Source organism: Lepisosteus oculatus, chromosome 10 (genome assembly GCF_040954835.1).
Source record: "Lepisosteus oculatus isolate fLepOcu1 chromosome 10, fLepOcu1.hap2, whole genome shotgun sequence".
Classification (NCBI taxonomy): Eukaryota; Metazoa; Chordata; class Actinopteri; order Semionotiformes; family Lepisosteidae; genus Lepisosteus; species Lepisosteus oculatus.
In genome coordinates, this window is record NC_090705.1 from 3,852,675 (window position 1) to 3,864,947 (window position 12,273).

The following is a 12,273-nucleotide window of genomic DNA, read 5'->3' on the forward strand; positions in this document are numbered from 1 at the left end:
AAGGGAAAAATCATCTCCTGCTTTTATTTAGACCTCACAGACACAGGAATGAAAGCTTTTTCCTGGCCTGTAGGAGTGAATTATTGACTTTCATGTACAGTATACCTGAAGCACTAACCATTTTCTTCATTCATATCTACCAGTTAGAATTAGATTTAGAGAACCGCTGAACCCACATGCTTATAAATGAGGTGAACATGTTTGTTGTCTAAGTGGAATTTAAGTTTTGATGGATACTTGGAGTTTCTTTCCCATTCTTATTTTCTGACTTTTTCTGGGTAGTCCCATTAGGTATTTGACTATGCACTACTACACAAAACACTTTATTAACATTTTCCAATTGTGTGCATAAACACATTGAAACTTGCTTAATTTTGCCCATTTAAAGAAATTGTCAGGATTCTTTTCATTCCAACTTGGATAGAAATTTTAACCCTAACCCCTGATTGACCCTATTTCACATAGCAGTCTCATTACTTCACTGACAAGTATTTGCACATCAGGAAATTTAGAGTGTGAAATCATTACAAGTCTTTATTTAGCCTGTCCAAAATTCCAAAAAAATATCTCTCTTTTGCCTTGATAGTTCTTTTCTATACTGATCTGTTGCTCAGACACATTCATTATATTAACTTACAGTATGTAGTCCATGCTCCATGTTATTGGATAAACGTGTTTCACTATTCTGTGCTTCCTAAAGTAAAAAAAAGTAATATATTTGAGTGTTGCTATGGTAAGTTAAAATGCACTTCTGGTTAATAATACTTATAGTTTGCAGTTTTGTATTTATGTAAATCCACTGCTAAAATATGTTCTTAAGGTTATGTTAAGGCCTTAAACCAATCTTGTTACCAAGAAGGTGTAGATTTAAGAGTCCAAAATCAAAGAACTGAACATGAGGAGCACAAAAATGTCATATATCTTTGTAAGACTGCATCATTCTAACATCATGTAGCCGATCCAACATGCTTGGATTTCAGTTCAGCAACCTGATCCCTGCTCAATGTTTTTTAAGTAGAAAATTCATCTTAAATCAAAAACACTATGAACTCAAGCAGTCTGAATTTTAGCTCTGCTCTAGCGTAGAGCAGTGTCGTGTAAGGAGGAGAGTCCGATTTAGAGGCGTTCGGTTGTAATCCCAGCGATGGGAGCTTCTGACCAATGGCTCCCCAGTCATGCACAAACACTGAACGTCTGAACTTGCAGATCATCTCTTACTGAACAGGGATACCTTTGCAGTAGCTTCTCATCAATGGCAAATGGCAAAAGGCATCAACAGACTGCTCTTGCTTCTTCTTCACCTGGCGTTTCTGTACCTTGCTGGAAACCTGTAATTTCCTGTCAGATGTCCAGACCGTCCATGTCTTTCCGTTGCAGGGCGATCGGGGGTACGAGGGGCCCCGGGGCAGCCCAGGCCCGTCCGGAGCCAGCTTGAAGGGCGAGAAGGTAATGGGATGTTCGTGTCTGTCCTTCTGGGTTGCTTCCATTTCCACACCACACCTCAGACAGGTTGTGGAAGAGATGTAGAGCCCTGCGCAGCCTGGCGTGACCAGGAGCTGAAGTGGAGTTAGTGTTTTTATTCACACGCTCTAAGTGATAAGAACACCCAGCCCACACACGCTTGACCCTTGGGATGTTTGCGCTTCCATGTTGTGGCACCGTGGTCCAGCTGTTTGCACTGGGGTTGGCTCAGTGAGGGGTCACTGCCCGCGGAGCAGTAACTCAGAGTTACAGCAGTCTTATCCTGGCAGTGCTCTGTGGCATCGGCCTTTTATTTACTGTGGCTGCCCACAATGTGTCTCGTGCTACATTCTTAACTCATTTCATAAATATTACGCTTGACAAAGCACTAAAAAAAAATGTTTTTGCAGATACATCCTTGAATGCAATCCAGTTGCGTTTTCGATCTAGTTACATTGAAGACATTGCACAAATTAAGGTGTATTGTATGATAAGGAAGGGGTGAAGATTCATTCCATGGTGAATGGTAAAGGAACATATTTCTATTCTTCACCGTTGAAGAATGAACCTTTACCTGTCCCTTTGCAGCCTGACGCAGCTCCCTCCTTGGGCGTATTGTCTAATAACTAATATCACCGATAGTAACAGTAATATTTGGTGTCTGCAGGGCGATATAGGACCACCAGGCTTACCTGGACCAGTGGGTTTTCCAGGAATGGGGATACAAGGTGAAAAGGTGAAGTCTGCTCTCTTACAAATTCACTGTTTTAGTTCTGGAAAAATATTTCAAACTGTGAAAAATCACCCACTATAGTTATATTTAGAATAATACATTAACCATATTAAAATAATATTTGGAATTATATAGTACTTGGAAAATACAATGCTTCTCAGGCTGTGCAGTTGGAAATACATTCCTGCAAAACTATTCAATGCAGTTACACTGACATTTTGGGATTATAAACACTGCAGTCGATCTTTGTAATCCCAATATTTTTCAATATTAAATTTTAAATTTTAAAATAGGCTTCTATTCCTTGACTTCACAAGTGCTTGCACTTCACACATTTTATTGAAAGGCCTTGGGTCTTCTCTGATTTCTCTCTTCAATTCATCAATCTCTTGCCCTCCTTTTGAGAGTCTAAACATAATGCTTTCGCCATTTCCTGTGTAGAACTGTTTTCTATCAGCAAACAGACTACGGACAGTTTAATACCTGAACTGTGTAAATAACACATCTCTGCACCTACAAGGCAGACTCACTAGCTCTGCTTAAGAAGACTTTTAAAGGGTGAAGAAGGCTGTAATTTTCTACACAGGCCATCTGCACTGCTATGTGGCTAGATTAGGTAATGCTTACACCAAAGTACACATATTGAAAAGGTTAGGGAAGCTGCAAAATGAAGGAGGCCATGGGACCTATTTAGCACATTTAGTGAAGTTCTGGAAAATGTGAATAAACATACACAGTGCTACATCTGTTCCAGAATTCATGAAAGCTGTTTAAGGTGTTTAGTTCAAGTTTTGTCACTGCTGTTGATTTGACGGTGTTTGCTGAGTTTGCTGAGTTTCTCTAAAAAATGTTTCTCCTTCAGGGTAACCAAGGTCCTGCAGGGCCCCCTGGCCCCAGAGGTACCCCTGGAATAGGGTTCATGGGCCCAAAGGTACAGACTCTTACCATGTCCTCTTATCCCATGGGAATCTCAACTGAGAACTCCTTTTTTCTAAGCTCTTTTTCCTATTGAGCTGTGCAATTCATTATAAGTGTTTTGTAACTTGTCTGTTCATTGAAAACTTTCAAATGTCTGTGCTCATTTTGCCTCCTGAAATGAGTCTCCATGGCTACCCCACAAGAAATTTAGAAATGGGGACTGACTTGTGAACGTTGGAGCTGTTCCTCTGTTCCTCTTTATTCTTTAATTCTTCCTGAAATGCACTAGAGGGCGCCTCGTGCCTTCATTACTAAAACGTAGTGAACCTATTTTTTAGAATGTGTTACTGCATGGCGCCACTTTCTTTTCTGACATCCATAGTTTGCTAGGTGATGTACTAAAGTAATGACTGCAATATGCTGCAGTAAAGTGCTCTTTACTCCACAGGGTGATCAGGGCTTTCCTGGAGAGTCTGGGGTTCCAGGGGAAAGGGGCTTTGGTGAACCAGGACCTAAAGTAAGGAAGTTGTATCTTTTTTGGGATGAAAGAAAAACCAATACTTTCAATGGACTTCCCTGGATTATATATCAGTAATTCTAATATCCAGATTTACATGTTGGTATAAATTATGTTATCTGTATCTTGGCATTATATTGTGCCAAAAAAATGCATGTACCAGCTTAGGTGTGACTTTGAAGTTTGCTTTTTTTTTCACAGTCGAGAAAACTATTTTTTTTAAAACATGCTGCTCTCAGCTATGGTGATTATGGCCACATGCCAGCCACTTGTCTGAGTTAACAGTCGGAAACATGGCCTTGTGTCCAAACTTTACCCAAAACTCTGCGCTCAGATCTTTTGCCTTTCCTACTGTATGTATCACAGTTGTGTAGGCAAATGAATTCTGTGATGCGGATCACAACACAATTTACAATGAGACGTTTTTGCAATGAAACTGTGAAAGACTGTTGTTTAGTCTATTGTGGAGATCATTTGATTTCTTTCTACAATCCAGGGTGATCCTGGTCCTCCTGGGGCAGCAGGCATTCCAGGCATCCCAGGGGAGGATGGTGTTGAAGGGCCAAAGGTATTGGGTTCAATTCAGGCCATGCAGTGTGAAACACCACACACTGTTTGTACATGTAGACTGCATGGATGTGTCAGAAACATATGATGTACAGAAAACACCACCGATGACGCTGCAGTAAAATTATCCATGGAAATCTGTATAAGAAATAAAAAAGCAGGAAATAAATGTCAGTGTTACTGATTAGCCAAGCTTTTTGCTGTTGCATGCTGCAACTTCGCTGCATCCCTAAGAGCAAGTAAATCTTGTCTGTAGTAATCTCAGTTTCAAATACTTTAAAGACAATGGATACCCTTCACTCTATATTACAGTCATGCTGAATATCAGTATGTTCAATTTCTATATTACAGTCAATATGAAGGGCTACATAAGGTTGTCAACACCACCTTGTAGCCAGATCTCTTCCGATCTCAGAAGCTAAGTGAGATTGGCCTGGTCAGTACTGGGGTTTTATAGTAGGTGGCGCTCTTCCCTCTGGCCCAAAACTTCCAAATCACAGCACCAGCAGGGTGACAAGGGACTTTGTGCTGAGGGCAGGTGTTAAATTGAGATATTAAATTGAGCTCCTGATTGCTTGCATATGAAAGATCATATGGCACTGTTAATAAGAGTAGGTCTTGCTCACAGTGCACTGGACTAGTACCTAGATTTGTGTTAGCTGACGTGGTGTAAATGTTGTTACAGTTAAGTAGACTCAATGTTCAAAAATAATTTAGGAAAATGTAATGGATAATTTTATTCAATGGATTGTAGACATGCAGGCCTTTTGATTTATTCAATAATGTTCGTACTAAAATAAAACTTTATTAATTTAGGGGGAGAGTGGGTTACCTGGTCCAAGAGGCCCAGACGGAGCAGCTGGAAAGGGGATTCCAGGTGAAAAGGTATTGAAACAAGTAGAAACCCCAGGCTCACTCCCTTCATAATGACGTCAGGTGTGCCGTGGATACAGAATAATCAATAGTATTGAAATAACATCACTTATTAAAATATTGAAGGAACTTCTGAACAGGGATTTATTTTACTCTACAACACAGCACAGCGACATTCATGAGAAATCATATATCAAACAAAGACACCTGCTTTCCAGCAAACTAATAAAGCAACCTGGAAAAAGAGTAGAGAATAGTTGGACGTGCACATTTTAAAGGCAAGTAGGAAGAAAAAAACAGGAACTTAATATTAAAAACTGTTTGGGCAAAGTTCTAGTACAGCGTAATAGGGTAATTATTTATCAGTTATGCTTTCCTATTATGCTGTGCAAAAGTGGTTCAGAAACATTGAAGCTGAACCAGAACAGGACTGCTGTTTGCTTAGTGGAGCTGGATAGCGCTCTCTGTGTCTAATACAAATCAGGAGTTTTATTCTGGATCCCTTAGGGAGACAAGGGGGACAGAGGTGTGCGAGGACTTCCTGGAGCTCAGGGGCAGCAGGGACCTACAGGGCCTAAGGCAAGTCAATAAAACACGTTGGATGAGTTTCTGCACTGTTTTCTAAAAGTATCAGATCCTTGGGTTTCTGACTATCAGGAGGCCTCATTTTTCTTAAGAACTAGTGCTGTCTGGGAACCCACAGTGAAATGAAGTGCTGACAGGGCCCATGTTTCTGAAGAGTGCAGCTGAAGGGAAAGTGAAACAATCACCTAGCCAGGACTCGCTTGTTGTCTCTCAGGCCACAGCCGTGAAACCTGCTCATCCAGAAGGCCAGCTTCCTGCCACAGGAGACGTCAGCACTACCAGACAGCCTAGGAACTAACACCACTGTGAAATTCTCTTCTTACACACTGGGAGACATGTCATCCTGAGCATGCTGTCCATCGTACTATTTGTTTTGACAAAATAAAAGACAATTGTGTGGCCCTGCTTTCTGAATGTATGTAAAGTTAAAGATTATTTGTGTTACTTAAATTTCAGTACTAATGTTTGCAGGACATTAGGATATTCTTTTAAAAAACAATTGATTTTTCTTAACCTCCAGGTCCTGTGGTCTGGCCGGGGCTGGAGCTGTTAATTCCTGGCAGTTTATTTAACCCTGGATTGTTGATGTCTTTTTAGGGAGAACCAGGAAGTATTGGACAAATTGGAATGCCTGGTCCACCTGGCCGGGGAATTCCTGGACCTAAGGTACATTTTTCCCTGTCATACTACATGAAGAATCAAAGACAACTATGTGTGAACTAATGCGTACGTGAAAAACATTTTAGCATTTTAATTTTTTAACTAAGGGATTCATTTTTTGACAGTCCTTTGGACTTGCATAATGGATGGATATTTGCCTGTTATGCCTTCTAGCACATAGTGGTAGCAACATCCTGTCGCTGTTTCCGTAACATTAGTTTTTTACAGGGCAGAGTTGTTAGCCTTGTGCCCAACCTCCAACATTGAGAACCTGGCGCCCGACATGGGATACGAACCCACTACCCTGGGATTATGAGTCTCATGCTCTACCAACAGAGCTCGTTGGGGCCCAGCTTGCATAATACCACACCTTAAATACCTTAAAACCGGGTTTCTTGAAGCAGTCAGAAGTCATTTTCTGTCGTGTGCACTTTGTTGTGCACTTTGTTGAAATTACAGTGGGATTCCAGAGTGTATCAGACAATAAAAAGCAGTTTGCCAAGCGTGACAGATTTCCAGTTTGATATTAAGTTTGAAGTTCACAGATAAGATCACTTTATTAGCCCTATACAATTTCTTGTGTTAGGAATTTCTCTTTTCACACACCCCAGCTTGCTCTCCATGAGACACACAGACAGGGAGAGAAGCTTGGGGTCAGAGTGCAGGGTCAACCATTTATACAGCACCCCTGGAGCAGTTGGGGTTAAGGGTCTTGCTCAGGGGCCCAACGGAGCAGGATTCCTCTGCCAGCCACGGGCTATGAACCAGCAACCTTCCGGCCACAGGTGCAGATCCTGAGCCACAGAGCCACTGAAATTGGGCAGTTCATCATTTGTGATGTGAGACAGTATTTTAATTGTCTTTATCCATAGGGAGATACTGGTCCAGTGGGGCCAGCTGGACCTGTAGGAGAGACTGGAATTGGGATCACTGGGCCCAAGGTAAGCCTTGCAGGTCTGCTAATTGCTGAAACAGAATGTGTCTTTTCCCTCTGGGGACTGCAAGGCTGATTGATTTTTAAATGCATACAATTAGGGAAAATGAGTATAAAACGCCGTTGGTATGTTTATGACACCCAAAGCCAGGGAAAAGTGAGTTAATTAGATATCCGGGATGGATGGGCCAATAGACATTCAATTTGTTCTGGCTGCTTTGCATAGCGTTCCTTCATCTTGTATGTGCTTTTAAACTTGTTGGTTTCACCAATTTTTAGGGTGAAAGAGGTCTGCCTGGACCAACGGGCTCACCTGGACCTAAAGGGGAAGGCTTTCCTGGTCTTCTGGTATCGTATTCTCCATGTTCTGTCACATTTCCTGTATCACGTTTAAAAGATACCTTGTTCGTTTCCCATTCCTATACTGTATGTTAGTGTGGAGCTTGGTGTTCAGTGAAGTTGATGTATAGAATTTTGTCCCTGATCTACAAAAGACAATATATGCTTCATAGATCTACACCTTTCTATCACTAATTTGTCTTAGTGAAGGTTCTTAATACTTCTTTTGACAATAGATAGATAGATACTTTATTGATCCCGTGAGGGAAATTGCAGTGCAACAGCAGCTTAACACACACAACACAGCCACAGTGTAACGAATTATATAATAATAGTACAATACATACAATACAATACAAGAGTTACTCACAGTCCGGACACACAAGAGGAAACTAGAACAGAACAGTACACAGAAAAATCGTATCACACATATGAATATAAATATAGATGTAAATATAGATATAGATATAAATATAGATATAAATGTATTGCACAGGTCCCTGGCATATATTGCACAAAAATAGAGCAATAGAGCTCTGGACTGCACTTAATGATAAGTTTGTTGTATATAGCAAACAATGTGTGATAGCAAACAATAAAAAGTAAATGTTGGTTTCAGGTGATCATTAGAAAACATACAGTACATTTCAGATTATCATTATCATGAGAACTAATAAAGATAGCAGCAGTCGTTAATTCGGCGCCTTTTCACAACAACATTGAGTTCATGATCAAAGGTAAATCAGACGATTTAAACAAACCCGTGTCACTTAATTCAATGCAAATGACCCCAGATTCATGTTAAAGATTTAATTCCTCATTAGATCCCAGTGGTTCCTATATCTGTAATGTAAAGTATCCAATATACATCTTTATAAGATCAGTGGTGGTATTTTGATGTGTAAAAAAGATCCATGTCCAGCAATTCTCTTGTTTGTCAGCTAAGTAGTCTTGTATAATGTTTTCAATTACAGCTTTATATTCAGCAGCACAACAGAGATTCTCCTTCTAACAGTGATATATCATTGTTGAAAGGTCTGTGAACAGTAATATATGATCCAAAACCAACTTCATGCTGAAAGTAGGATCACACTTTCCCCCTTCCCTTACCAACAGACTTGTCTTCTTCTGATCCTCTCTATTCATTTGCAGGCATTTACTTCACACCTCTCTTCAAGTGCTCCCTGAGTGTTGATACTCCTTTCCTGCTCCGCACCTCCTCTCAACTTCCCTCTCTTTTGTTTTCCCCTGCTTTATTAACTCTCTGCCTCACACCTGAAGAAGGCCCCTCGGCCTAAACCTTGAGTCCCTTTTCTTTTCCTTTCAGTGTGGAATAAACGTTTACCTGTTCCTTTGCATGTCTGATTGTTGTACACATTATTCAAGTACAATTAGTAATACATTCCACCCCCTAAAAAAATTAAATCCATTTTTTTATGGTAATACACATGCCATTTACACTGGATGTGTTCCTCTGACCTGCCAGTTGCAGATCAGGGCTTGAGAACTATGTATTGCTGAACATAAAGTTACACCTGACAGTAAAAATCAAGCCTACTCTGTTTTGATTTATTACAAGTGAAGCTGCACACGGACTCTGATTCCTCTCTCCTCCACCAGCTCTGCTGTGTGGTGGGATTGCTGGCGCAGAAGGGCTTTTATATGTCACCCATAGCTGGGTTCCCTCCATAGCTTAAAGCCTTTCGGGATCCTTCGGGGTGAAAAGATCTATATAAGTCCAGAGAGGCTATCTTTCTCCCCCTCTCAGAATGAACTTTTTGTATTAAGTTCTCCCAGGAAGATACAAGCGGCATTCAGAATAATTCCTCAAGGGACTTAGGAGCAGATTCTTGGAAAATTGCATGCAATAAGCAGCAAACATAATACTCACAGTTATAAACAGCTGGAAAATGCCATTTTTATTTAGAATTTTTTTTAACACATCAACACAGAAGTTAGGAAATGGAACTGGACCTAAGCCTGGGAACCCCTCCCCCCTTATTCTTCACAACACACACAAACCATCACCCCACACTCCCACCTTGAGCTTCCAGGGCAATATCAGAAGAACCATAGAAGAACACAACTATTTAAAGATAAAATATGACTTTATTAGTCTCCTGATCACTGATAGATAGCAGGGAGTCTGGTAACCATTATTTTTGTTGTTACTTTAGAAAAGGCTCAAATGTCATTGAAAAAGACCGTTTTACTTCATAAGGAAGAATGTTTGTACAAGCTCTGAGCAGGCACTTGGCTCACAGGAAGAGCAAGGCAGGCTGTGATGTTGGGAAGCATTTAGGAATTTCCTGTCATTGTATACAGGGTCCCCGAGGGCCACCAGGAACTCCAGGAGAAATAGGCCCAGAAGGAAAAGGATTGCCAGGAGCCAAGGTACACTTTTCAATAGCATTCCTTCATTCCGTTTCTTTCTCCACAAAAGTCAGTACAGCGAATGTATACTGTAAATGAAGTTAAAACTAAAACTAAGAGTGATACAACAGCATCTATCATCCTTGCACTGTTGGGTGAATGTAAGAGTCTTGGGCTAGTACTCTATGATCCTTCAAAAAGCAGCTGGACGAGTTTCTTGCACCAGTCAGTCAATGGCTTCTTACGTTGTTGAGTTCTGAAAATCCTTCTGTTGTTTCAGGGTGACCGTGGCTCTCCAGGTCTTCCAGGACCATCTGGACCACCAGGAATTGGACAAATAGGACCAAAGGTTTGAAATCTTCCTCCATAATGAAAATAGTAGTGTTGCTTCTTTACACTGGACAATACACATAATGTCACCCAGCACCGACTGAGAAAAATAGTGCAATAGGAATTGTGAAAGGGCATTGCCGACTTGGAGCCTGGAGCTGACATTGAAAAGTTATGCAAACCAGCTTCAAGTCATTGCCTTGAATACTATGCAAGCTTGGTATTGGCAGAAATGCTGGGATGGAAGATCTCTGAAGGAGACCAAGCTTCTGCAGCAGATGGTTTTGTTGAACCATTAAAGCAGTGTGATGTGAATGGGGGTACTGTGTGGTTGGAAGAGCCAGTATGAGATGCTAAACTGAGGTCCTGAAAGATGCCACAACTCTGCTTGTAAGAGAAGGGGTGTTAAACTTGATGTCCTAGTTACATTCCACTCGGGGCTTACGCCAGTGACGTTCTCCACCTCATCAGCGAGGTAGTGGGGTTGCTGACACAGAAGAGCTGCCGCATGTTGCCCAGGTGGGCGCAGAACTTCACTGGTGTATTGACTGGCTCTTCTTGTTGTTGTTTGTGTCTCAACACAGGGCTCTGTTGGCCAGCCTGGTCTCCCCGGTCTTCAGGGTATACCTGGAGAGGGCATTCAAGGGCCCAAGGTACTGGACAGTGTCATCAGCTGCACGCCCACTCTGCTATGGCTGTGGTCAGCTGCAGTGATCGTGTAGTCCTCAGTGTAGTCCTCATTTACCATGGAGTGACCCCTGTGCCAGGAAGAACAACCCCCAAGTATGTTTCCTGGGTGTGAGGCGTGGGAAGATGAGGCTTCACACACTTGGCTGAGGGCTAAGCCCCTAGCTCGGGGACAGGGAAGCCAGGGCAGAGTGAAGAGCGAGTCAAGGGGGAGCCATGCTCGTGGCGATGGCGGGGAAGAAGGGTGCAGGAAGACTGGGAGGAAGAAAGAGAGGCTCGCTGTGGGGTTTATAGGTGTTAGGAAGTGATGTGGAAATGATGACATGTCAGGGCATCCTAGCTGCTGTCGGCCCTGTTTTTCGTTTTTATCTTTAAAATTACAACAGTGGGAATTTGGATCATTTCTTTCCCCAGTGCGAAACGTCGAATTAATTTCAGGCACGGGCAACTCCGGCATTGCGGTTCTGACCACGGTCTGATTTCTTCTTTTCATGTGCAGTGCACGTGCAGTGCAGTTTCGCCAGAAAATAGTATATATATACACTCTAATAACAAAATAAATTAAAAATATATTTAAGCTTGCAAACTTATGTTTTAAAAACACAAACTCGAGGTCGTAAACAGCTAGAAAACGCCATGTTTATTTAGAATTTTTTAACTAACACCAACACAGAACTGCAAAAAAAGGTGGGATTTTGTGCTGGCAAGGCTGGTATCTTACAAGAACAGATGAGTTTTCTTGGGTAAGGAATATACTTATAGGCTTTGAAGATTTTCAGGAAGAAGTCATTTTCACATGACCAGACAACTGTGTGTTTTCTTTGCCCATGTGGTCGTTTTTAATGTTGCGCCCATTGAACTGGTTGCAGGGTGAACCGGGGTTCCAGGGATCACCGGGCCCCAGGGGCCCTCCAGGAGAAGGCCTGCCTGGAGAAAAGGTAACCAGTCCTGACTCTTGTGAAGTGCGTAGTTTAGGACCCTGTGCAGACGGTATAATCTGGAAGTGACTGGAGTAGGGCTACGGGGAAAACGCGGTGAGGAAAGGAAGGGATGGCGAACAGGGGTGGTGCCGATGGTGATCCGGGTGCATGGAGGGGAGCGCAGGAGAACGAGTCCAAAAAGGGAAGTCCAAAGTGGGAAACTAGGGTGCAGTCCAGGGTCCAGCCACCAGGAGATCCACCCAAAGAGCAAGGTTAAAACCAGGATAGGAACAGGAACCAGGAGATTAAAAACAGGATGACAAGGCCAGGCGCTCCGAGCCCCGGACTCAGCTGGTTGGGACGCTGTGACAAAGCC

At 42.1% G+C, this 12,273-nt stretch overlaps 1 protein-coding gene across 1 annotated transcript in view; it reads left to right on the top strand.

Annotated features, from left to right (window-relative positions):
- LOC102691149 (collagen alpha-1(XXVIII) chain) overlaps positions 1-12,273 on the top strand; it is a 44,571-nt gene that overhangs the window by 20,498 nt on the left and 11,800 nt on the right. The window contains exons 15-28 of the mRNA XM_015358155.2: positions 1,378-1,446; positions 2,129-2,197; positions 3,057-3,125; positions 3,561-3,629; positions 4,126-4,197; positions 5,013-5,081; positions 5,577-5,648; positions 6,252-6,320; positions 7,187-7,255; positions 7,528-7,596; positions 9,913-9,981; positions 10,241-10,309; positions 10,875-10,943; positions 11,847-11,915. Of these exons, the coding sequence (XP_015213641.2) occupies positions 1,378-1,446; positions 2,129-2,197; positions 3,057-3,125; positions 3,561-3,629; positions 4,126-4,197; positions 5,013-5,081; positions 5,577-5,648; positions 6,252-6,320; positions 7,187-7,255; positions 7,528-7,596; positions 9,913-9,981; positions 10,241-10,309; positions 10,875-10,943; positions 11,847-11,915 (972 nt within the window). The remainder of the gene's footprint in view (positions 1-1,377; positions 1,447-2,128; positions 2,198-3,056; positions 3,126-3,560; positions 3,630-4,125; positions 4,198-5,012; positions 5,082-5,576; positions 5,649-6,251; positions 6,321-7,186; positions 7,256-7,527; positions 7,597-9,912; positions 9,982-10,240; positions 10,310-10,874; positions 10,944-11,846; positions 11,916-12,273) is intronic.